General features: G+C 42.3%; 3 protein-coding genes across 8 annotated transcripts, besides 1 other annotated feature; 2 read left to right on the plus strand and 1 right to left on the minus strand.

Annotated features, from left to right (window-relative positions):
- The first annotated feature begins 164 nt into the window (after nt 1–164).
- On the plus strand, nt 165–1938 carry CG6769 (uncharacterized protein). 2 transcript variants are annotated; one of them, NM_001272734.1, is made up of 3 exons: nt 165–842; nt 1001–1363; nt 1437–1938. In NM_001272734.1, exons 1-3 carry the CDS (start codon nt 327–329, stop codon nt 1785–1787), a joined length of 1230 nt encoding a protein of 409 aa, NP_001259663.1. In that variant the 5' UTR covers nt 165–326; the 3' UTR covers nt 1788–1938. The 2 variants fall into 2 exon arrangements, with proteins under 2 accessions (NP_001259663.1, NP_573252.1); NM_133024.4 differs by having other exon boundaries at nt 1437–1863.
- On the minus strand, nt 1860–26385 carry mnb (minibrain). 5 transcript variants are annotated; one of them, NM_167581.3, is made up of 9 exons: nt 25567–26385; nt 16584–17679; nt 12418–12563; nt 11782–11916; nt 9649–9820; nt 9418–9585; nt 9056–9342; nt 8145–8979; nt 1860–3708 (listed from the first exon to the last, which is right to left on the minus strand). In NM_167581.3, exons 2-9 carry the CDS (start codon nt 16639–16641, stop codon nt 2783–2785), a joined length of 2727 nt encoding a protein of 908 aa, NP_728104.1. In that variant the 5' UTR covers nt 16642–17679; nt 25567–26385; the 3' UTR covers nt 1860–2782. The 5 variants fall into 5 exon arrangements, with proteins under 5 accessions (NP_728104.1, NP_728107.2, NP_001014750.1 ...); NM_001014750.2 differs by lacking the exon at nt 1860–3708 and adding an exon at nt 6731–7329; NM_170658.3 differs by lacking the exon at nt 1860–3708 and adding an exon at nt 6731–7532.
- Nucleotides 5732–5839: a mobile genetic element.
- CG12985 (uncharacterized protein) lies at nt 22881–24401 on the plus strand. Its single transcript, NM_133027.2, has 2 exons — nt 22881–23638; nt 23803–24401. The coding sequence occupies exons 1-2, from the start codon at nt 22971–22973 to the stop codon at nt 24245–24247; spliced, it is 1113 nt and encodes a 370-aa protein (NP_573255.1). The 5' UTR covers nt 22881–22970; the 3' UTR covers nt 24248–24401.
- Nucleotides 26386–27218: the final 833 nt, after the last annotated feature.

Genomic DNA, 27218 nt, shown 5'->3' on the forward strand with positions numbered 1-27218 from the left:
GGAACACAGGAAAAACAGAAAGTTAAAGTAATAAAAAAATAGGGCTGATTTACAAAACTCATTTTTCATTAATTACTATTAATTCATTGTTGAAATTCAAAGCACTCATATATATAACATATAACAAATTCTTTGTTTAGTATATTGTGTGTGGATGGTGCCGACGTGAGTGCCGTCTGGTCACACTGTCAAGAACGTGGTTTTGTTTTTTAATCATCACCATTAAATTGAGCAGCCTTACTTTCCATTGTGAAATACGCCATTCCAGAGTGCCAACGAAAACGAGAGTGCCAGTCAAGCGATCATCGAATCCACTCAGCGCCACAATGTCGCACTTCACCTGCCTGAACTGCGATGCCCGCTTCGCCAGCGCGGATGTGCAGCGGAATCACTACAAGACCGACTGGCATCGCTACAATCTGAAGCGCAGGGTGGCCCAGCTGCCGCCCGTTACGGCCGAGGAGTTCCAGCAGCGCGTTCTTAGCGCCCGCAGCGCCACGGACGCGGCACTCGAGGAGCAGAACCTAAGTGTCTACTGCCACGCCTGCAGACGCCAATTCGCCAGCCAGAAGGCGCACGACAACCACCTGAACAGCCGCAAGCACAAGGAGCTGCTGGCCCGCTTCGAGCGCGAGCAGATGACAGCTAGCGGCGGCAGCGCCAGCACCGCCACATCCGTGTGCACGCGCAGCGTCGTGGAGCAGCGGCCCCATCCGGCCCTGGCCGCCGCAGCCGCTGGCAAGGGTCGACTGGCCTTCGCGGAGCGGGTGGTCAAGGCCAATAACGACGAGGAGATGGTCGACGAGGACGACGATGATTTCGAGGACATTGAAGAGGAGGAGGTAGGAAGCGCTATGCAGATAGAGCTCGCATTAGACTTTTCCTTGCTCATAGAAGGGTTACCTTGAGAATGATTTCCTTGGAGATTCTATGCCTGGTTAAGATATGCACCTTTACAACGTATACAGCTTCTTATAAAGAACAACTTGATTTTTTGCAGGTGGATTCCGATGAGTGGGACAAGATACCCGAGAATCCGCTGACCGAGCGCGACTGCCTGTTCTGCACACATGCCAGCGAGGATCTGGTGGAGAACCTAAAGCACATGTCCGTGGCGCACTCGTTCTTCATTCCGGACACCGAGTACTGCACGGACATCGAGGGCCTTCTGTACTACCTGGGCGAGAAGGTGGCCAACTACTTCATCTGCCTGTTCTGCAACGATCGCGGCAAGACCTTCTATTCCCTGGACGCCGTGCGCAAACACATGATCGACAAGGGCCACTGCCAGATGCTGCACGAGGGTGTGGCGCTGGCCGAGTATGCCGAATACTACGACTACAGCAGCAGTTATCCGGACAATGTGAGTATCACATAGCACAAGCAAACCTCCATTTATGCTGACTGAATCTTGGAAAACCTTTTAACCCGCACAGAATGAGGGCATGGACATTGACGAAGAGGTGGTGCCGGATCTGCTCGATGGCGATGAGTATCAGCTGGTGCTGCCCTCAGGCGCGGTCATTGGTCATCGCTCCCTGCTTCGCTACTACAAGCAGCGTCTTCGTCCGGAACGCGCCGTCGTCATCAAGAAGTCCGACCGCAAACTGCACCGCGTGCTCAGCGAGTACCGGGCTCTGGGCTGGACGCAAACGCAGCAGCTGTCCGCCGCCCGCAAGGCACGCGACATTCATCTGATGAAGCGCGTCCAGTCCAAGTGGCAGATGAAGCTCGGCTGCAAGGCCAATAAGCTGCAGAAGCACTATCGTGCACAGGTTCTGATCTAATCATCGCTTGCTTTTCTTTCCAAATGCTATTGGCCTCCCCCCTACTTGTACAATAAAAAGTTTTTGAGTTTTGCTTAAATTAAGCATATTTGTTTGCTTTCTATATTACTAGCGATTTCTCGTCGAATAAAATTACATAATTTAAATTAACAATTAAATAAAGTTTAATTTTGATTCGTTTATATAAAGTAAAAGTATGTCGTTACGGTTACTGCATAAAGTTAAACATTATAATTAGACCAAAAAAAAAAATAGGTTCTAGCGTGTAAAAAAATAAACTCTGCCGAATCCATCAAGGCGCCCACACGGCATCCCCTCCCCGATCCCGGGCGACTGGGGGCGTGGCCGGTGCTGTGGGCGCGGCGGTGAGAGCTCGAAGTGACTAATCAGTAAGAACCGCAGGTGAGTGAGTTTTCGTGTGTTTCGTGGGACCTGAGGGTCAATTTCAGCTAGTTAATGTTAATGTATTTTTATTTTGGACATGTGTCTGTGTTGCAGTGATCTTCATCGGGCGTCTTGTCTTACAATGAACCAAGAATCTCAGCTTCTTTTCAGGAAAAGCTGAAAGTGTGACTATTACCACTCAAACAAAACAAAATGATCTTCGCTATTTATCCAATTGAAGTCACGTTGTCACAATCGCTAATTAAAAGAATTTTCATTTAAAATTGTCTACATAGAACAGAAATTTTCTTCACTTAAGATCTTACAAAAGCGCAGATGAAAATATTAACAATTATTCGTCAAAATTAGTAGTATATGTACATCGAAGTACATCGTACATGGTATGTAAAATTGGAAAAACGTGTGGACAAGACCCCCGATTACCGACCAACTATGGTGCTGCTGCGTTGGTGAATTTGTGGTTCCTTGGTTTGTGGGCGGGTGGAGGCGTTGGTTGGCGGTGCAATAAATAGCAGCAGAGAGCGGCAAAGGGCGTGAAAAGTAGTGTTTTAAGCGAGCATCCAACGTTCTTTGCTTGCTTCCAGTTTATGCTAATGTATAACTACAGGATTCTGTTGAACACAAACGCCCACCATGGGTGACGACGAGGAGGCATCGCTGCTGCTGGCTCCGGTGGCCGAGCCGCTGCTGCCACTGCCGACACTTTGAGAGATGCCCACCTGCGCGGCGGGTCCGGTGATGTGCCGCCTTTGGCCAACCACGCCGACACCCACTCCTCCGGATCCAACCGATGCTGATCCCGAGGAGACGGACGACGACGACGAGGGCGGCAGTTGCAGGGGCACGGACATGGGCAGTGGCATCGGCAGTGGCAGGTCGCTCAGCGAACCGAGCGCCGTGCCATAGAGCGTTCCGGCGGGCTGAGATGGGAAGAGAAAGGCGGCAGCTGACGGCGTAACCGGATTCTGGCCGGGATTGCCGCCGCCCTGGCCACCGCCCGCCGCCGAGGCGCTAATCACACTCGAATCGGTCATCATTAGGTGCGAGGCAGCAGCTGCTGCCGCTGCCGCCGCCGCAGCCACCGACGAGGACGACATGTTGCCGTAATAGGGCACCGAATTGGGCGCATAGCTGTTCGGTTGCAGTTGCATTATCGCTGGCACCCGCATCCTGCCGTGTCCGTTTGGCGGCGGTGGCGGCATCTGCGGCGGATCACATTCCATGGCGTGCGGATAGCTGATGCTGTTGTGGTTGTTGCTGCTGCCGCTGTTGTGGTGGCCCACCATGTTCACCATGTTGCTGCCGTACAGACGACTGTGGCGTGTGTTGTTGTTGCTGCTGTTGCTGTTGTTGTTGTGGCAGCCGGTGCTGCCGGGACTGATGTGATTCAGGCTGCCCAGGCTGTTGGTGCTGTGATGGCTATTGGCCAGCGATGGCGGCGGATGGGCGTTGGACTGCAGGCTCAGAGCGGAGAAGTTGTTCATCGCGTTGGCTGCCACCGAATGCATAAGCAGGCCTGAAAAACAAATAGATGTTTGTCTTTAAATGGGTTTCATATGCTGAGGTTGTCCTTTCTTAGAAAAAACCAGGGACAACAACTTGGTCATCCTCGGAGAATACTATGCATCTTGGTCTTTCAACTCAACTCGAAAATCTTCGATAGTTGTTAACAATATTCATTAAATAATTAAAGTTCCTTAAACAGTTCTATGAAAACCAATTAGCATTTTCCGTGAATTCAAGTTATTTGATCTTTTGCGCCCAGCAAACATTAAAGATTTCTAACCCATGCTTTTTTTTTGTTGATTATATCATAAGTTTTTATTGAAGATTTTTTTTTCACTTTTTTTGTAATTTTTATCTTTTGCTTTGGTTTGCTTTAGTTTTTTTTGTATGAATTCCTTTTCTGGTTTGGTTTTGGTAAAGTTTTCGTTTCGGTTTCATTAATCGTTAATAAATTATCTCGTACTTATTCAACTTAAACCATCAGCTGTTGTATGTTTATATTATATAAATGCCACACATGTTGCATGTCCATATGTGTGTCGGTCTGTCGGTTTTCTGTGTATGTGTGTGAGTGCTTTTTGTGTCTTTTGTTTTTGGTTTTTTTTTTTAATTTGGGTTGAATTCAAATTCAAATTTCATATTTTTCATATCATTGCAATACTGTTTCGTAAAAAAAATGCATTATGGTCTCCCCGCTTTTCCGTCTCCCTTTACCGCTATTGCACTTCCTTTTTGCTTTCATTTCCGCTTCCTTTCCAAAATGCAACTCTGCCCAAATAACAATTGGTTATCGTTATCGTTGCAGTTATCGCTCTTATTGCATACTTCGCCATCTTCTATGTGTTTTGCTGGGTATGTGTGTGTGTATGTATGGTGACTTTTAAACTTACTCGACCTATAACACTCGCTTTTCGGGTTTTAGTATTTTACACAAGTTTTGTTAAGTGTCTCTCCGGTTGCTGTTAAATTCATAGATCATGGATCATTTTATCGGGGCTAACCTCTAATTTTAATAAATATTTACTTTTTTACTTTTATATGTATTTCGTATCCGTTTGTCTGTCTGCGTTTTCGTCTGTGTCTAATAAAAGTAATTGAGTTTTTCCGCATAATTACTCGTAAGTGTTATATATAGATGTATGTATGTTAATTTATTAAATGCTAAAGTTCTTCTCTTTAGTACGTACTGATTTAATTTGTTATGCTTGCTATACGGTTTCATTTGTTTTCTTATTCACTTCTTGTGGTTTACTAAACGCATTCATTTATTCATTTACCAATTTTTTCTGCTATTTTTACATGCCTACGACTTTATACTTTTTACAAACTATGATTTGTGTTTGGTTTTCAACTCGTATTTCGCATATTAGACGCTCTATCGATACTTATCGCCATTTGTTTATCGGTTATCGCTTATCAATCGTTCCAATTAAAACTGTTTTGCATATATTTAAATATTAACCGCAGTTTTATTTCTGAAAGTGTGTTTCGTTTCTATTAGACCTTTGTTGCTTAACATTTTTGCCTGTTCTTTTTTTTTCGTTTTTGCTTTTTGTATTTGTAACAAGGCCCGAACTTTTTGAAGATTGCGGCAATGTTAGGGCTTCATAGGGTTAATTATTTTTTGCGGTTGTTTTTATCACAAAAGAAAGCGGCTATCGCTTGCTTTGCTCGCTCTCCTTCTTCGCTGAGGTTTCGTTACACGAAATCCCTGTAATTCCCAAAAGTTTGAGAAAGAGAGCGAGAAAGCCACAGTTACGTTATCCCTTTAATGCCCAGAAGTGTTTTACCACACACCAAAAGGGTCGTAAAAGCAAATATAATGCGTTACGCTATTTATAGAGTAATAATTTATGTACGTTCGATTCAGAAATTACGGGCATTCATTAGAGTTTTAAATGAGGGTTCAATAATTTCGTTAGATTATCTATATTTATAATGTCATAAATCATAAAAACGTATATTCTTTTGAATGAATTGAGAAAACTATTATAATTTGCTTTTACCACACATTATCCGACGGCAATTAAAGGTTTAAAACAAAAGCGAACGCTATAGTCGAGTACCCAGACTATCAGATACCCGTTACTCAGCTAGTGAACATTTCAACATTTTTCTGAATAAAATAAAACCGAATAAAAATTTCAAAACCTTTTTTAAAAGTGTGGGCTTGAAGATTAATACGTCTGTTAATACGGACGGACAGGACCAAATCGACTCGGTAAGTAATGCCAATCAGGAATTTATATGCTTATATCTTTTTCACACATTTTCAACGAATCAAGCGAGTAACGGTTATAATTAGGGAATAAAAAAAAAAAAAAAAATAACTATTTATGTCTATGTTACAAACTGGGGTTTTCCATTAAGTTCACTTCTCATTACTTGACTTTTGTGTATGTACTTTGGTTACTAAACAGATTCCTTTCCTAACCACTTTTTTGCTTGTGAAATTTGTTTCGTTTTTACATGTCTACGATTTTCGTTTTGGATTTATACTTTTTACAAACTATGATTTGTGTTTCGTATTTCGCATATTTCACTGAGATCCATTATCGCTCTTACAAATTTTCGTTTTTCGCGCTTAAATATTTTTTCGAAAATTAAACAGCAGGGTCGCAGCATAGTTCGACTACAGAAATTATGAATTCGAGTTAAAGGAAGATCACTGTTTCTATAATTATCAAATTGAAATGGTAGTGAATTAAAGTTTAATTAATTTAAGAAACTCTCGAGTGCTTTCTTTTTTATGCTAGAAAAGGTTAGTAAAACTGAAACCTTAATCACCTTTTGCAGATGATTTTAAAAGTTAACAAGAAAAGTTGATACTGCTGAAAATGTTTACAAGCATTCGAGATTTGAAATGATATTTTTTTTTTAAAAGGAAATTTAAATTTGCTACGATATTCCCTGCTGTTCGCTGTTTCTCTCAGTGTCGTTTAACTTGTATATACCTGTACTTATGCATATATGTATGTATATTAGATGTATGTATATATGTATGGCAGTCATTAAGAAAGTCGTTAAGGATTCCTCTTATTATTATTCTTATGTATTCGCAAACTCTTCGTACGGTTCTATGACACTAATAGCTTAGACTTAGGTAATTACTCTTTAGACATTTTTGCGGTATTAAGTTGACAAAAAAACGTTAAACACTTAACACACGATTGTTTTTCATCCGAGCGCTTAAAATGCGTGAGCACGATACAAATTACATATTAAGTTCTAAAAAAAAAATTCTCGGTTTATTGGAATCAGTTGTGAAGGCGCCACATTACTTCTGATAGGAAAACAAACAAATGCATTTCTTGTTTTTTTTTTTGTTTTAAGTGGCGTTCGAGAAAGAGAGAGATACAGAGGCGTGGAAAGAGATAGACAGATGGTGTGTGTGTGTTTCAATGTGAAAGAGATACATGAGTATTTACAAAACGCAGTAGCTATTAGATATAATGGATAACATGACCATGTTGCAGCTGCTCCTAAAGTTGCTCGTTGCACGGTTGCACGGTTGCTGCATGCCGCATGCTGCATGTCGCTGTTTACTGTTGTGGCATCCTCGTATTTGCCGCCGCAGTCGATGTTGCTGCTGCAGATGTGGCTGCCGTTGTTGCCGGTCATCGGCGATCGTCTGCTGGCATCATTTGAATTTGCATGGGTTTTATTTGACACATATTTGTATATTCGAGTGATCGAGCGAGGTGTTCGAATAGAAAAAGAAAGGAATTTATCTTTATATGAGGGACCACCAATCATCATTGCTTGCATTCTTGCTTGCTACTCATCACAAACTTGAGTATCGTACAACAAATTAAATTCGCACTATGCGCCGAACTAAAAATAAAACGAAACACTTCTTATAATTAAGGGTGACTAGTGCAACATAATGGTAATCATAAATTAGCGTATATAAATCATAATCATAATTGCCTAATACAAACAATATATTCAATTACAAATTTGTCCACAGCTAAAAACTAAATTATAAATGCTTTTCGTTTGCACACACACACACACATAAAACACACACGAAATTCAGCAACTGAAGATTTCGATCCTTCGATAAATACAGTACCCACTCGCTACGAACTACAACACATAACTGAGAGAGCTTTTGCTTCAAAGCAGCTCCAAAAAAAATCAAATTCATAATCAACAAACACAAAATTCTGTGGGACAGGAGCTACAAAACTCAATGGTATCGATTTTAAAAGCCAGGGAATATCAATGCAATCTGCGGCAATAGAACATGGCATCAACATCGACAAAAAGTATAATTAGTTAATGAAACTATCTTAGATTTTGATTTTAATAAACAAAAATGTTTTTGATTTCAATATTTGTTTGATTTTGATTATTGACGCCAAACTCCGACCACAGACTTCATCAATAACCTGCAGAGATTACTCCCCCAATTTGCATGCCTTAAAATCAACTACTACTCACCGTGACATTGGCCATCTGACGCACCGCCAGGACCCGCGAGTGGTGGCAACGGCAAGGGAAGCGGCAATGGCAGCGGCATCGCCTGCTGTTGCTGCGCTGCGGAGGATCCCCCGCCGACACTTGAACCCGAACCGGAGGATCCTGCGGCCGTGGCCGCTGCTGTCGCCGCCGTTGGAGCCGCTGCACTGGATGAGGAGACCGCACCGCTACTGCTGTTGCTCGCTCCGAGGCCACCGCCGACGCCTCCGCCGCTGGAGCCTCCTGCTCCGCTGGAACCGGAGCCACCGGCTCCTGCATTCGCTGTGGCGCCCGCGCCGCTCGTATTGGTTGCCTCGTCTGCCGTGCGCTTGAAGAAGTTGTGCTGCAGGGCATAGTAGGGCGTGACCCGTGTCTTGGGGTCAAAGTCGAGCATGCGCAGGATCAGATCCTTGAACTTCAGATAGTCCGAGACGGAGTGGCCCGGCTCATCGAGACGCCTGCCCCCTGGACCGCCTGTTTCCACTCCGAGGATGTCGTGAAGCTTGCGGGATCCTGGCGGCTTGTACTTCCTGCCGTTCTGATTCTTCTTCAGCACATAGGAGCCATCGGCGACGATCTTGTCGAAGAACTTGCGGGTCTTGTGCGCCTGGTCGAGCAGATACTTGGGCGGCATGCCCAGCACCTCGACGATCTTGTTCATCTGGTCCACCTCGTTGCAGCCGGAGAAGAGCGGCTCGCCGGTGTGCATCTCGACCAAGATGCAGCCCAGTGACCACATATCGATGGCCAGGTCATACTGGATGCCAAGCAGCACCTCCGGCGAGCGGTAGAAGCGCGACTGGATGTAGTGGTAGATCTGTGGGGATTCAAGGAGTACATTGTTTAGTTTTGAATGCATATTTGAAGGACTCTAACTCTACGCCATCACTTACCCGCTGTCCCAACTGGCAGGAGCTGCCAAAGTCAACGATCTTGATCGCCGAGCGCTTCGGGTTGCAGAGCAGGATGTTCTCGGGCTTCAAATCACAGTGAATTATGTTCAGTTCGGGGGTGCTGAGGAAGAGCAGTGCGGTGCACAGCTGCTGGGCGAACTTGCGCGTGAGGTTCAGCGAAACGCCCCGGAAGTTGGTGTTCCGCAGCAGGTCGTACAGGTTGTATGAGAGCAGCTCGAACACCAGGCACAGGTGGTTGCGCCACATGAAGTGCCGCTTGAGCTTAACTGCGGATCAAAATGATTTCAATGGATTAAATATGCTTTGTACTTTAGTAAAGGTATATATATAGATTCACATACCGATGTAGTATTTGTTTTCGGCATCCGCCCGGTTCATCATCTCGAGCAACTTGACCTCGATCTGTGCCTGGTTTAGGAACGGTTTCTTATTCTTAATTATCTTGATCGCCACGTGGCACTGCTCCTCGTGGTCGTAAGCCTTCACCACCTGGCCAAAACTGCCTTTGCCTGCGGAAACGTAATTAGTAAATGAGTTAAATTTCGATAGATATATGTATGATCCCCACTCACCGATCAGAGAGTCGATCTCGTAGCGATCCAAAAACTTTTCGCCATTCTTGATTATATAGTCGTGATTATCGTCGTCGTAGCCGTCGTTATAAAGTTTTCGCTCCTTTTTGTTAGATGAGTCGTCGTCTCCTTGCGTCTGCTGGGCACGACGTTTCTTTTTCGCATAGTAAACCTGAAATGAAGTAAATAATATTATCATATATATTAAAAATTTACAAATAAAAAAAAATCTTTTTTTAACTATAAAACAAAAAAACACATTTCATGCTTTTGTTGTAATATTATGATCATGTTCGCCACCTGGCGGCAAGTAGAGTGACCTAAAGGGCAACAACGCGAATCTGCCAGGAGAATACGATTATACACTTAAAATAGTCGGATCAATTTCAATAGATAGCATTTCTGTGTTGTTTACATATATTAGTTTTCTAACCCATTATAATATGTTCAAAATGCATGTGAAGTAATAGAAAAATAATACAATTTCCAAAAATTGAAGTGTTAAAGATAATTGGATTCTATTGGCCAGTTGCAAGTAATCCCGTTACTTCCACTTCATCAACGACAAATGTAAACACAAAGTGGGAAGATGGGGAAATCGCGAAAATGAGAACCAAGACCGGCAAATAAAAAAAAAAATGCCGAAAGAGGGCGACGCCAAGCTAAAAAAAAAAAAGAGAAAATCCTCTCTCCCTTTTTCGACTCACTCTTTCGTACTCTCTTTTTCCCCACCACGGCTTCTCTTTCACGGGGGAAAAAAGGCTGCAGCTTGGTGAAAAAAGTTGTTGCTAACGCGGCAAGTTGGCGGTGGTGCAAGTGAGATAGCACCACGTTGCGAGAGGATACAGGAGACAGAGTCAGAGGAAGAGAGCCCCACTCTCTCGAAATCGAAAACTGTAGCATACAAAGCGGCAGCGAAAAGGCATTTGCAATATTACGGCATCTCCAACGGCACAAGCTGCCAACTGCAAATGTAACTGTAACTTCTGTCAAAAGCACTCCAACTGCTCGAGAGCACCTGTCAAATTCAAATACTTGCAACATCGCTAGCTGTCAAATCGCCCAACTGCAGCATTCTCATTTACCGATTTCAATATGTTTGACTTCCGTTGAGAATAAGCTACATTTTAAGATGCCGGTTTAAATTAATTACAATTAAGTACGCTTTGTCAAAGAAAATATAGAATATAGTAGCTATCCTTAATGCCAGAAAGTGAAGGTTTTTTTTTTATTGGGAAAAGTTGCGTGCAACTCGTAAGAACTCAAACTGCGTGAAATATTAACATTTTTATGAGGCATGCGACATTCGCCCCACCCACTCAAGGCGCATAATCACCGATTTAGGTCGGCGGCATTTTGTCATAGCGTCATTTGACAGTTTCCATGAGAGGCCATCAAGAAACAAGTATTAGTTATTCGGGGGACGTTCTCGTTGAGAAATTTGGGAACTTGGCAGGAGAACCGAGACAGTTGCGTGTAGCATTTATGCTCCTTTTATTTATTTATTTTTTTTCGGCTGTTGTCAACCGAGGCGGCAGACGACGTCAATCGAAGCCAACTGCAAATGGCTGGCTGCGGGGGAACGGTGACGCTGTTGGGGGAATTGACCCCACGAACGGGTCAAGGACAAACGTATCTTTAGCCCAGCTCAACGCCACAAATATCCGCTGTCAGCAGATAGTCAGACAGCCGAAAAAAGAAAGCCACAAGACGAGAAAAGCCCCCGACGAAATTCCGATCGACATATAAGCGTAAATAAAAAAAAAAGAAGAAAGAAATCGGGATGGATGGATGCCAAGGTTCCTTCGTAGTTTTGCAGACTACAAGAACAACATCATCGCAATGGTAATTGATAAGGTAGACAGTTACATAAACTAGATAGAATATACTTTTTGAAATGATATGGAATCTTGCCAAGCTAAAATATCAATAGAATCACTATTTACTAATGCAAATGAAAACAGAAAAGTTATGTGCATTGTAACGACAAGAGAACCTGGTAAACATGATCCAAACTCAATATTGCCACGATAAACATAGGATTTTATGATCAAATATCCAATTATCAATTGGTTCTCATATGTTTTGCTTGTAGATTAACCAGATTAAACGCCAGTTATGGGCCACACTCACCTCGTTGATGTGCTTGTAGGTCTTTATCAGATCGACACTCAGCTTGCGCAAAGGTCCCGAGGCGGGCTCCCGAAAGTGGTTGGGAATCCGGGCCTGCATGGCGCGCACCTCCGACGAAGACGAGGGACTAGAGTGCTGTGGAATGAGATGGAGAACGTATTACTCAAACTGTTCAATAAAGTGATGCCCAGCTAGCTTTGGCTCAGATCGTGCTCAGATCAAATCATTTTTATTTTGAACACAATCTCTTTAATTTCTTAAAACAACATTATTAATGTACTTGCTAAGCTTCGTTATTAACATAAATACGCAGTCTTAATGGCCGCATTGAGAAAGGCAAAACCAGTCCTGAAAAATACCATTCTTTGTTCTTCCGAGGGCGCGGCTTTCTCAAATGCGCCATAAACCTTTCTAATTGCATGTTTTAATTTAAGTAGAGCATGGGAAAAAGTAAGTTCATATTCAACGAAGTAAAGTTATCTTTTACACGGCTCCGTTGAAATATTTGTGGATTTTTTCTAAACAAAAAATGTTCTACAATTTCTAAAAGAAAGAAACACAACTTCTGCATGTCCTTTGTGTGTAAATGCATGTTTTGGATTGAAGATAAGGATAATGCTAGTTGATAATACTCACATGGTGCATGACATCCCGGTGCGTGGCAGGCAGATCCTCTGCGTCGACGAATCGCCCGTAGAGTGGGGCGTGGCGCTGTCTTCCGCCCCCGCTTCCGCTGCCCTGCGCTGCGTCGACGCTGCCGCCGCTGGACCCATAAGCGGACACTAGAGCGTAAGAGAAAGGAAGAGATCAGAGATACTATCAGATATCGGCGGGAATTATACAAATATATATGTGTGTATATATAATTATTGCGATGTATTTGCTTGCCGCCTTCGTTGTGCGCCGTTCTGTGCTGGTTCATTGACCGGATCGCTCGGACACCGCTCCTCTGCAAAATGCACCTGTTTTCTTGCACACCTGACTACGTCAGCGTCAAGAGTTGCCAAAACGATAATAAAAGCAAAGGGTAGGGCGAAAAGTGTGGACACACACCGCAGGAAAAACACTGCCAATTCCCATTTAAGATCTGATATAGAGCCAGCCCAGAGTCATGCATTCTTTTTTTAACTCAAGATGCAAAATTCGTTCTAAAATTAGTTGTTGAATTGGTGGTCATACTAGTGAGTTAAAGATAGTAAGCACATGATGCTGCCATATAAAAAAAAACGAATTGGAACATTTCTCTTCCTTTCCGAAGAATCTACTTTTGCTAGCAATATTTTTTTCCTGTGCATTGGCAGGCCAGCAGAGGTAAGTAAAAAAGAAGCTCTACCTTAATTTTAGAACCAGACGGAACTGAACTGAAATTATTACACAATATGCAGGCGCAGATACATAATTCTGCCGTTTGTAGATTCTATTTCCCCACGTTCCTATGACCATTTCACATGCTCACTCTTTTTGTTTTGTTGCTCTTCGCTCTTCGTTCGCTGATGGCTTGTGCAACAAAAATAGACCCAACGTTATAAACAAGAATGAAAAAATCAAGCAACAGGGTAAAACCTGTAAGTGGCAGCAGCTGTGTTTTCGATGATAATCCGCGACATTTGATATTCCAACACTCCATTTCTAATTTCCAAAAAAACATGTGGCGAGAGCAAAGATACTTTTCCTTTCTATTCGTTGACTAATTGTGCAAACGCAAAAAAAAAAGTTGTCGGTCAGTTAAACTGACATGCAACAAATTTTTCTAGGCCAACTTCTCTGTTTCATCCAATGGGCTTACTAGTATAATAGAGTGCCCGTTCCGCCTTCATTCTCGATGATGATGATGACGATCCCTGAACCATCAGCACATTGCCATCGACCCGATCTCTATCTCTATCTCCATCTTCATCTACATCCCGCTTCACATCCAACAGCACCGTGTCCCAGGCACTTTTGGGCAGGAATTTAGAGATGATCTGATGGCCAGCGTCGTCGTCATCCGCCTGATCCTGATTGCCATTTGTTGGCCAATTTCTGACACGATGCTGGCAGCCAATTTGCGCCAAATAATTGATGTAATGAGGCGGATGATGGTGATTGTGGTGGCCGTTGTGCGGATGGTGGTTCAAGCTGCTGCTGCTGCTGGTGATGATGCTGCTACTGAAGCTGCCACCAGCTGCTGCACCAACCACGAATGGCGCCCAATCCGCGGTGGCCTTGTCAACCGGATCGCCGCCATTCATTGACTGCCAATAAACCAGGGCCGTCGACATATCACTGGCAATCGGAATCGCAATCGGAATCGCGAACGCACTTTGCACTAACCGCTTCCTTTTTTCAATCAAAATGATATGCTTATTTCGTTTATTTTTATATAGTTTATTTAAGTAATTTAAGATCCATTTGGATCTGGCTGTATGAAGCGCGGTCTGTTTCGTGTGAAAATTCAGCGCAAACTGCCTCGGTTTTTGTTCCCCCAGTTCTGTCCCCAAAGTTTGCCACTCGTCGTTGTTGTTGTTGTTGTCGTCTGTTTTATTTATACGGAACCGTGTTTTCTCCCTGCTCTTTTATTTCACTTGGTGTTTTTGCACTTTTTTGCTGCACTTATGCGGAACACACGAACGAAGCCGAGCGCCGATAGCGAGATTGCAGCAACGATCATCACGATCTCGGCGTGGTAATGATCATGAAGCTAAAGTAGGGAATGCCCGGCTATCTGGCATCGGAATTCGCTATATTAACACTACACTAGACTCGTTCAGTGTTGCACAATTGCATTTGAGTAAATGGGAAATAGAAAAATCTCTTGGTGATATCTCTTGGTCAAATCCATACCTTTCGACCTTTGTTTCGGAGTGCACATCTCTGGTGTTGAAGAAGCTCAACTGATTGAAACAGTGTTGGGTAAATACCTTTCAGTATCTCCATATTGATCACAGAGTTACTTGCACTTGCTTGTGATTAACCACAAACGAATAAATCGGTTTTCTTAGGTATTCTCCCCCATTATTGTTGGTGAAAAGCTCACTTCTGGCTGGCCTTTTGTTTTCTATCACAAGTGTTTTTTTTGACAGAGGGAGTTCCGCTTTTCGTTGATAATGGCATTTCAATAATGACATGTAGCGTAGTGACATGTAGCGAATGCATGTGGGGTAAATGGGGGAACGCTGGGTGGTTGTGGGTGGGAAAGTGCTCGCACTTGTCTCGTGCGCGCAAAGATACAAATATACATACATACATACATACATACATATGTAAGTATGCATTTCTTTGTTTCGGCTTTTGCGTCGTCGGCAAGTCAAGGAAATCAAAACAAAGCAAACGAAATGTGAAATTAAAATAAAATGTAATTAACCCCAGGCAAAAAGTGTGTGTACATAATGCAGTGCGTTACAAAACTGTATAACTGGTTGAGCTGCCACTTGGCAGAGTGGGCCATAAAAATAGGAAATCGTTTTCGAAACTAAAATGCCCAGTAATGCCAAACGATTTTGAAATAATTATAAACTTGTGTTCTTTCGAGTTATGTAAATGTCTGTCTACACGCCAAGCTAATTTGTGTTTTCCATTTCGCCAAAGCAATTAAAAAATATTTTGCTTTTATAATAAACAAATTGAACGCTTGCCAATCGATGGAAGAGTTGAATAATTAATGCGTTCGGGGCCCCTCGAAAGATTCGCAGGAGCATAGCCACCAGTCCCTCTATTTATAGGGATCCCATCCGATCCGATCCGATCCGATCCTCCGTTCGCAATGTGGGATCTTTGCCCCAAAGTTCTCATGTTCGTTGTTTGTCTGTCGCGTCTCTCGGCCGAAAATAAAAATAGTTGACGACATTTTGCGTTCGCTCCCCGCCACCTTTTTGGCCACTTGCATTTTGGGCGAGGAATGAGGGGGGGGGGGGGGATAGGGCCACTACCAACAATCACACACCATCGATAATTGCATCCGGAGCAGGTGACTCACATCGTGACGTGACTGCGACTGTAATACTACTATTACCCACCACTTGACAACTTTATGAACAGATGGCGGCGCCAGCTAATCGGATACTAAAGTCTCGACATATTTGGCAAATAATGGGGAAGTCCCGCATAGACTTACGGGTTTTTCAAAACAGTGCGGATTGGAACAAATACAGACGGTGACGGTTGAGTGATAAGCAAACAGTTGGACATATTATTTACTGAATGAATGCAGTGACATTGTTGCATTCCTCGCCTGAGCAGGAAAAGCGGTGGAAATGGTGGGGAAAGGCAGCCCAAATTAGCTGTTCGAAATCTGGCCATTATTTAAAATAGCACCTGATCCTGATACTAATTATTATTATCGGTGATATGCCCCATTTGCGTGGAATTATTGCAGAACATGGCACTGCCATCGAAAGCAGTAATATTGAACTGATTTATTCTCGAAAGGTAAATAATGTAGTATCGTTACAGCTGTACTACTGCGGCCACATTAACACCATTTTTTATCTTGGAATGTCAAGTGTATTTGCAAAATGACTGACTTTTATTTGATTTATAGTCAGTCCCCTCGTATTTACAATATAGCACTACAATTTTCGATTGGCACAAAGTACCATCTATATGGCAATAAAAACTAACTTCAATTTACACTAAAAAAATGATTGTACCGAATAAATTCGCAGGATATACTTCAATTGACAAAAAGAAGTGGTTATAAACTGGGTTTGCAATGGTGAAAGGTTGATGAAATATTTGGCAGTTTCTGGAGCGGTCCGAGCGATATGATCCTTAGTTTTTTTTTTTTTTTTTTTTTTGGAAAAGGATCAGTGGATAATACTTACGTTTCTGTTTATTCTTATCCATAACGCCGCCGCTATTCGTATCCTCTAATCTATACATGGGGATGATGTTTGTTGGTTTTGCGCTGATTAATGAATCTTTACTTGGTTTGTTGGCTCCTATGTATTACGCTATATGTACTTGACATATATATACTCTTGCTTATATATATTTATATAGATGAATATATATATGTTGCGTTATTTGTTCATGCGATTTGGATAGTTTGAAATTGTGTTTTTGTGTCGGATTTTGGTTGCTTGTGATTTGTAGGTTTTTTTTTATAAATTAAATATTTTTTTTTGTGTATTTTGCATTCATTTCGTTATCCTTTGCGTCGTTGTTGTTGCCTTATTACTTGTTTTTGTTTGAATTTCCTTTCGTGATTACCAGTTAATATAGATTTATGTATGTGGTATTGGTTAATATATATTTTTTCGTATATATTTTTAAATGGGTCGAATACTTTTTGTTGTTTGTTTAAAATTATGAACACAAGTTTCAAGTCTTTTTTTCGAATTTGCTTTACCGTTTGTACGCGCACTTGTCACGAATTACTTTTCTTTCTTTTTTACAGTGTAATTGTCAAACATTTATGAAACAAACAAAACAAAAACACGTTTCTCCTGCTGCTCTTGTTGTTATTATTGTTATTGCTCTTTCCGTTTATTTACCGCTCGACATTGCAATTACACACACTCCCACACAACGGGGCGTGTGTGTGTGCTCTAATGAAAACAAAACACACACACACACACGCGAATGCGAACTCACACGCACACAGTCGCAGGGGGGAAATCTGAGAAGAAAGCAAAAACTTTTGCGATCTGTCTTTCTTCTGCGTTGTATGGATTGTTTTTTTGTTTTTGTCTTCTCTTTATCGATTTGTTAGCTAGAATCTATCGATTTTCTCAAGTTAATGTACTTTTGGTTTTATGGTAATTTTTGGCTTCCGCTATGCTCAACATTTTGCATAAACATTTCAAAAGCACTTTTAAATTTGAATGTTTCCTTTTGCAATTGATAATGGTAAAAAATTGTCGCCACGCTTTGTTTACAAAACTGTACTGCTGCTGTTGTTGTTTGTGCTGCTGCTTGCTGCAATGAAATGAGAGAAGGCGTTTGTTTAATCAACTAATTGAATTGTAATTATTTATAGTTAAGTATATATATATTCAAATACGCATATATGTGTATGAATTGGGGAGCCGGAAAAGGTTTGAAGCGTACGTCGCAAATAAAAATAATAAATAATAACAATCGGGCGCTCTCTCTGCCTCTGTTAACGCGATGTTAATCAGCTCGCTCTCCCAACTCTCTATCGCTCTGTGTTTCTCTTTGGCAGGTGAACGAACGACACGCGACGCAAAAAGCATGCGTCTGTGTGCGAGCGAGAGAGCGCGCAAGTTCAACGTGTGGCTTGGCTTTTTTCGTTGTGTTTTTTTTTCTTCTGCCGGGGCGCCGCCTCTAATACATACATACACACACACACACGCCCACCTCTGACATTGCACTCGCACACAAATACACGCACCGTGGAGTGACAGCTGTTTCAAGTTCGATTTCGATTTCGATTACTCGTTTTCGACTCTGTTGTCAAGGCGAAAAATTTGGTGTGCATTTTAATTACAAATGTCGATTAACCCCACACAATACACAATATACGTGTGCAAATATTTTAATTAGCTAAACAAAACAAAGCCCACACGCGCAAATTGCTTTTGTTGTCTATGCTGCGGTGAAAGTGGCGTTTATAAGCGTTTAGAGGTGCGCTGCTTGCTACTTTTTCTTGCTTTGTTGTTGCTCTTCTGTCGGCATTTCGCGATTTTGTTGCCAAGCAAATGGAATTGACCAGCAGACGACCAGGGTTGCCACCCCTCCTTCAATTTCTGGCTCTGCCTCGCGGCGCAAAAAAAGGGATAACAAACAACAACAGCAAAATAAATGCACAATTGTACAGCTGCGGTTAGCACTCTAGTGACGAAGGCTATACAGCAAATTTATTAAAGTGTAATAATAACACCAAACAAGAAAACTATGCAAAATATTATTATTAATTATTATCATTTATGGAATGCAATAAAATGCACAGAATTACATTAAATATTCATGGGCAAGTTATTCCACGGCTTTTTTTTTGCTTTTCTGCTGAAATTATTCACACATTTTACCGGCAAAACAGAAGAAAACCAGTTCCCAAATCAACAAAAACCACAAAACGGGATACAGAGAGCAGGAAAACTGCAGCCCGTGAATGATTCTCCTGGTGTGAATCAGAATCGGAATCAGTACCAAAAAAAAAAAAAAAGTGGGAGGAATGAAAAAGAGAAGAAACAAATGCGTCACTCCTGCCTGCACTTTGTGACTAATAAAGTAAGCAAGCGATTCGCAGAGTGCGGATGCGGATCTTTTGCAGATCATGTGGCTAACGAGTGTTAACCCGTTGTTGTCAACTGTGATCGACGATCAGCGATCGACAATCGAACAGCTTTCACGTTATCATTATCAGTTCATGTTCATTTGACTTTTCACACTTTTCTGCAATGCGGACGGACGGACGGACGGTCCGGTCCGACCGCCGATGTCCGGGGATCGTTATTTATTTACTATTGCGTTTATTTTTAGCGCAGGCAGCAGCAGCCAGTTTTTTTTTGTTTTGCATGCTTCATCGTTTATTTTGGGGCCAACACGAAATCGGCAAAAAGCAGCAATAAATAGCTGCAATAACGACACACACACCCACGCACTCCCACACAAACGGACAAAACAATAGAGTAAAAAAGCTAAGGCGCACTGTGCGAAACGTTGGCCAACTAATTCGGCTTTTGGTGCAGCTGGCAACCCTGTCCTGCGGCTGGGTGGTCTACGAATATCTTCGCAATCGGATCACAAGTCTACTCCCCCAACTTCTGGGAAAAGTACTAAAAATGCCACATTAAGATTCCTAACATTACAGTAATCATTCGCGAATAGTGACATTGATTGCTATCAGCGATTTTATCTAAGAGATATGCCAAACTAAATATGCTCAATTTCACTTTTAAATAATAAAACATCAATAAGCTGAGGTCTGGGTTTTACCGCAAATCCCTATATTAGCAGGCCAACTAAGCGAGTAGCCACTGTAGCGGGGGCATAAAAAATACAACTTTATGATCGGCGGCGGCCGTTTGACGTCAGAATCGCTTGGCTTGGCTGTCTGTCTGTCGGACTGCGCCAATGTACGTGTGGTGGTAGTACACATGTGTATGTGTGTGTGTGTTGCCCTGCCGCTCGCGCTCTCTTTCGTCTCGCTTTCGCCTTTCTCCACCGCCCACCCACTACAGCCACCCACCGCAGAATGAGAAGAAGAGAGGGGAGCACAGCACGTCATGTGGTGACCCAAATCGTTCGTGTGACTTTTTCCATTTGCACTCGTTTTGTTTAATTCAATTTGCGTGCACATTAAATGCTGCTACTAAACTAATAATTGAAATAAATCATATTTTTGCAACAGCGTCTTTTTCTATTTCTGCATTCCTTTTCTTTTTTTTTTTTGTGAACTCGATTTTATTAAAAGTGCAACATGTGGCGACGCCCGAGAAAAAAAAAGAGGAAAGAAAACGTTTTGTTATTAATACGGTGGCGTACTCACACATTTGCCTACATACACAAACTTATTTGGCTATGTGCGTGCTCCAGATTTTCTAGGTGTCTACTAAAAATACCTTGTAGGCGTTTTCCGCTTCTTCTGTATTCATTAGTATCGCTGATTAGCCAAGAACGAGAAGAGTTAAGGGAATTTGGCAAGGAAATAGTACGGCACGTCTTCCATAACTTGAATCGAAATCAAATAACTTGGTTTTGTCTCAAATTTGAAGTTCAATTTCGTGGATATTAGCTATCTTCCAAATTTGAAGTGCAAATCATGCAAGGAAGTTGCAAATTCTAGGACGCATTTTTCATTTTGTTTTGCATAGCGAGGTACCACTGTGGCAGCAACAACAATTGGACATCAGCGACATCAAAACGGTTTTTGCGCTTTTGAAAGCACTTTTTCAATGGAAGATTGTGCGATTGTGCAAAGAAAGGCGAAGAATTTATGCTTTCTTTCTCTGCACTCCCCGCAGCCCTATTCCCGTCCCGCTCGCACGCCCCGCAGCAAGTGCGTTGTAGATCAAGTCGAGGCGCGATAGAGAAGAATCGAAAGCGAAGAAGAGCGGAGAGAAGAGCGAAGAATGTAAATGCCGCCGCTGACCGGCTATGTTTATTATATTTATTTTTGCTGCTGTTTTATTTTTCTTTCGTTGCTGTCTTATTTATTTTTCTGTACTTTTCTTTTTTTTTTTGTTTAGCTTGAGGTGGTTCAAAGTTCAATGACCGATTTTGCCTTTGCCGAAACTGAAGCGAAATGAACTGAAATGAACCGAAGTGAAGTGAGCGGCGCAGTCGCAGAGCTTTGCTGCCATCTCGCTCCCACAAACACACAAACACGCACACACACACACACACACACTGGGGCACATGGCCACACACAAGGTCAGTTAATAAAGTTGATTTTTGCTCAATACGCAATAGCGCAAAAATGTGCAAATAAAAAATATAAACACTAACAAGTGGCAAGCGAAAATACAAAAGACAACAAGCGGCAATTAAAAAAGAACCTTTCATGAAGTTGTTTTTGTGATCTCTCAAGATCGCGTTAAATAAAAACTTATCAAATGCACAATATTATGATAAAATGTGGTAATAAAACATAAATGATGTTGGCAATGATTAAATTTACTTCTCTATAAATCAAAAAGAACATAAAATGAGCATTTGGTTTGTATTATAAAGTCTCTAAATCTATTCGAGCGAACGATACCATATTTTCATAGTTTGCGATACTCATAAGATCACATTGGAAAACAAGTGTATGATTTCCCTTGCACACTTGCTGTCAATTGAATTGAACGTTCTGCCATTTTGCAACTTTCTTATAGAGAACATGGCCGTATCATTCCCTATTTCCGCCACTGTACTGACTGTTTTGTATTTTGTATGGTAATTGAAAACTGCGCATTCATTGATGACGGATGACGTCGCAGCTTTGACAGTGGCATTGAAAATTTCAGTTTCGCAAGCAGACTGCAGTAAACTGGTGACCAGTCGGCAGCAACAACAACAATGATAATGAATGCAGGAAGAACAAGAACAAGAAGACTACAATAACGATACTATATACCATGTATGTACATATATATATATATATATATATATAACAAAGGAACTGAATGGCCGGCATGAATTTCACTTAATAATGTGTTGCCCGAAAAACGTTTTTTTCCTCTGCATCTATGGAATTTCATCTTTCAAATAACTCATCTTGAATCTTAAATCAATTATGCGGATAGCATGTTTTCCCTGACTTTTATGCGTAATTTCAACGAAGAATTTGAATTCTCTCACGGAATAAATGTTAGTATATTCAGTGTAAATGAAAAATACGCAAATATCTATTATAGCGCTATCTATGTATCTATGAATCTGTATCTACAGATCGTTGCAATTGTTGATATTACTTCCGCCAGGTGGCGTTTTCCCCACCGCCAGTTAACTGCATTCATGGTTTCTGTTTTCCGCACACTTATTTATTTGGCCGCACTGATTAGAGACTGGAATCACAATAATAATAACCAAAACAAATGGCAGCACGTGCTTAGCATCTGGTTTGTTGTGATAAAGTGCGACTTTTCCCAGCCCACCCACACCTATGCCGCTTTCTACCCTTTCTCCGCTCGCCACACGTGCTTGCTAGTCAGCTAACCAGCTAGCTAGTTAGTCAGCTAGCCGCTAGCTAGTTAGATACTTAGTTAGCCAGCCAGTTGGCTGCGTCAGCGTCGCAATTGCGCCGCAATTGGGCACTAATGAAGTATTCTTGATACGCATTTACACTGCATTGGGCAAAGGGAGAAAGAAGGTGCGAAAGGTGAGCAAGGTGCGAAAGCTGCCAACTGAGGTGCTGATTACCCATCGCTATGGCAGCCATTTATCCTGCAGGACAATGGGAAATGGGAAAGCTGGAAAAGCGCTGGTGGAAAAGTATGGGCAACCACTCAGCTCAATTAAAAAATCGTTAAAGGGCAAACAATTGCTTTTCCGTTTCACAAATACGTTCTAGCTCTTTTAGACGGTAAGTTAAGGGGTTCCCATCATCAATTAAACTGATACTATGCGAAAGTACTAGAAAGCCAGCCAACTGTAAAGAATCGCAAAATACCCTGAAATATGTATATATTCTATGGAATATCTAGTAGTTTTGAAAGCAGCAGCCTGAGTCGCTTTCCTCAAATTCCGGATTCAAAATGTATATATTTCCACCATATACCCTGCTCCTTATCATCCTCCGCATTGTGAGTGTCCGTGCGATGAGCTTCGACCAGCCCCACAACGAACACGACGCCTCCCTGGCTAGCTATTTGGACAACACCAACGATGACATATCTCCCCAGGGCTTCAACGGCGATGGGAATGGTAGTTCGGGGGCCACAGTGGTGCCATTCCCTTATCTGGGATGCACCACAAGACCGTCCTACCAATCTGGATGTGAAAGCATGGACGAAAGCGCTAGGGACCGAGAAAAAGATCGCAATATTGATCGGGATCGAGGCCGAGATTGGGATCGAAATAGGGGTTGCGATAGAAACAGGGATCGGGACAAAGACAGGAATAATATTAGAGATAGGGACAACTGTGACTCCTGTGACGAGATTATCAATTCGCGGCTGAAGGCCACCCACATTGCCCAGAATGCCGCCCAGGTGGCCAAGGCAGCCAATGATGCACAGGCGGCCGCCGCTCAAGATGCATCGCGGCAGGCGAAGATGCAGCTGGCGGAAAAGGCCATCTCCGCTGCCCGTGCCGCCGATGCGGTGCTCGAGGGCAAACAGGCAATGGTGGACAACTACGCTAGGGAGATCCGGGATGCCGAGGAGGTGGTCGGACAGGTGAGCTGCTCGCTGCAGAACAGTGAGACGAACGTGGAGGCCTCCTGTGCCGTGGTCAAAGCAGCGGAGGTTCAAGCCGAAACATTCAGGTATAATTGATAAATATTCAATATTCAATATTGTTCACAATCCATCCAACTATCTACACAATTTAAAAGCGGAACAATTATATCGTTATATCTATCATAATATCTACCAGCGATAACATATCGATTTTTAATATCAATGCTTTTTCGATTACTAATGTTTTCAGGGCCCTCGTACAGCAGACGAGTGGCATTTTGTCGGAAATGGACAGCCTAATCGACCAGTCGAACATGGATATCGAGGAGAAGAACCAAATGCTGGCGGCGGCGAAGGCACGTGGTGACCGCCTGGCCCGCCAGGTGGCGCAAGCTAAGTCGGAGTACGAGCAGGTGAAGGAGGCGGCCTGTCGCGCCGCATCCGCCGCCGTGGAGGCCAAGCAAAAGGTCGGCACCGGCAGTTTGCTGTACAAGTCGTCGGTTCACCGCCTACCCACTGTCGCCATAAGGGCCAATGGAGCGCGCGGTTACGCACTCGACAGGAACACCTGCAATGCTCTCCTGGATCTCTACAGGCAGCGCCGACGGCAGCAACAGCGAATGCGGCGGGAGAAAATCCTGAACGGACTGGATCGCTATCAAGGGAATTCACTGTACGGGGATCACTCGTACTAACAAATGCGCTCCCTACTAACGGATGCTACGTCCACAATTCTGTTTTTCTAAACGCTGCAAATTATTTTAACTCTATTTGGATAAGAGTTTCGAGATTTTTCAACAATTTCAGTTTCACTTTTTGAGCGTAAATATGAAGTATTACCTAAATGCGAGTTGTATAATCCTTGTTTTCTTGTTAATTTATTTCCTACTTTTAAGATCGTACTAAATAGCTTGCACATATCATTACAAATCATTAATGTATTGTCAGTTATGTACATATTAAAGATCTTCCCCGTATCGAGTGACCACCGTAGCTGCTTCAATACACAATTGTTTACCAACAAATTCGCCTGACAGTGTCGTAATTCTTGCGAAATAAACAATAACAATGGGAAATGAGTGCAAGGCCAAGACGCAACGAAACACGATCGCAAAGAGGAGAAGGAGAGTGGGAGGGGGAATAGAGAAGGAGATAGTGTGGAAAAGCCATCTTGTCCAGCGGAAGAACGAATGAAAATCACAGCTGCCAATGCGAGGCTGCCAGCTGTTTGGATTTTTCCTCCTTTTCCCTTATGTATTTGTTTTTTGGAAAAATTGTGGGCGGTTGGGTGTAAAAAGTGCAACGCAAGCAGGGTTGCCACCTTTTGCGGCTCTGTTGCGTCGTTGTTTTTATTGCTATTTTGGCGTCGCTTCATGGAACTCGAAACGGAAGAGAGTGAGAAGGAGAGCGAGAGGGCGCGCGCAACGAGCGATAAAAGAGAGCAAATTCAGGGAATACGTATAAATTGAATTATAACTTTTAAGTCCTTAATTAACACATCAAGTATATTTAATTAAGCAATTACCGAAGCAACCGAACCCATAAAATAAATCGAAAATATCTAGTCAACTAAATGTTTAGATTGATATTCAAATTTTTGTATAATCCAACTAATTAAATGTCCTTTTGAAAAAGATACAAAAAAAATGTAAGAAATCTCTTCTAACGCTGCATTTTCCGCATAACAAGATGAGCATTTACAAAGACTGCAGTCTAATATAATGAACCAAATGGCCAGCTGACAAATTTAAATTGCAATATGTTTAATAAATACCATAAAACCGCATTTAACTGAAAAAACATCGATTTAATAAACTAATGGCCACAAGCCAATTGGACTTTAAAATGCCGGCAAGTCCAATTGGTTTGCCTGCTGGGCGCATAACAGCAACGCTGTTAACGCCTAACAGCACGCTGTATATTGCTGAACGCTTGAGTTTCGACTCTCTTTCTGCTCTCTCTTTTTTCAACCTAACCAAACAGCAAAAACAGAAGCATAAAAAGGCTTACTTACATTTGATTTTCGACGTTTCTCTTTTTTGGTTACTTTATTTCCAGGCTTTGGGCTTTGTTCAATTCGCTGCGATTATTCCACACATGTTTTATGATACTGCTGTTGTTGTTGCTGCCGATAGTTGCAGCTGCCGCTTATGTTGTTGCTGTTGCCACAGAAAAACATGTTTCACGTTATTCCCCTTTTTCTTTCCTTCCTTCGTTTTGTATTTGTTGTTGTTGTCGGTGGCAAGAGAGGGACGTCGATATGTGACGCGCACACACACACTCACACACACACGCAGCGGGAGAGAGAGAGAGTGAGAAAATGCGATACGAGGCAAACAAAAAAATTTTGCCGTTTTTCGTTACTCGTTGTTGTTGTTGTTGCTGCTGCCGCCGTTGCTGCTCCTTTTTCTATGCTTTCATTTCGAAAACGATCAATTAACAAACTTTATACATTTTCCCATCAATTTTCGACGCTCTCTCTGCGGTTTTTCATCTTTTCCGCCCGTCTGCCACAAAAAAGAGCGCGTCTCCGCAATGTACAAAAAAAAAGCACACACCAAATGAGGAAAAAAAAACACGCACACTCACGCACGCAACACACGCATACACAGACACGGGCGAAACGGAGAAAATGCTAAATAAAAAGCACTGTGTAAACGCTTTTCCCGTTTTTCCAGCGGCCACACACGGCCAGCTGCACCGACTATATATTATTATTTTATTTAACACGCCGCCTGTGTTTCCGCGCTGCGCATTTTGTTGCTGCTTTTAGGTGTCTTGCTTCCCTTTCAGAGCTGGGTTAGCCACTCGCGATGATATCGATGTATCGGTGTATCGGGCGGAACGGTGGTGGTAGACAGCCACAATCGGGGCATCGGTTGCAATAGTAGCCGATGGTTTACGATTCGATGTTTTGGGGAATCGGTTTATTTCACCTAATTGACCATTTTATGCGTATGAGAGAGCAATTCGCATTGCTTGATGCGCAATAGATAGCATTTTCTTGAAAAGTATATGAATTGATTTATAATTTTTAAATATCTTGCCTATCGAAAAGAACTATTCGTTTTAGACCCCTGCAAGCCAGTGCTAATAGCGGCTCGATAAATGTGCATCCGAATTAATCGATACCACTGCCAAGTGGTTGTTGCACAAAATAAACTTAGCCAGTACAGCCTCCTGCCTAAGCGAGCTCTCGAACCAATCAAGGTGGATTTTTTGTTCAAAAATATTTCTTTAAGCCGACTTTATGTCTTTACTTTAAATTAATTTCCGCTCTATGCATAACCAATGCATCGCATTGGGACCACTAGTTCACGACAGCTTGAGTTGTATTTTTTAATGGACTTTTTTTTTTTTTTTAATTCAAATCCTTTGCAATTAAAAATTTCATTTCCATTTAAATGTAACTTTCAACCGGTTTTAATTAGAACACCCAAATACAGTTATTTTGAAAAACGAAGAAGTTGTAAAATTGTGACCCGATTTAAAAAGTTAAGCATCATAAAAGTGAGGCACTGCGAGAATATAATGATTTGTAAATACGATTTTTGCATTCACATTATATATTATAAAATCGAATTTATTTAAAAAGAATGCCCATTTATCGCTGTGCAAAGTTCAAACCCATTTCATCCTCTGTGCGAATTTATGTGGACACTTAAA

The sequence above is a fragment of the Drosophila melanogaster genome, chromosome X (genome assembly GCF_000001215.4).
Source record: "Drosophila melanogaster chromosome X".
Lineage (NCBI taxonomy): Eukaryota > Metazoa > Arthropoda > Insecta > Diptera > Drosophilidae > Drosophila > Drosophila melanogaster.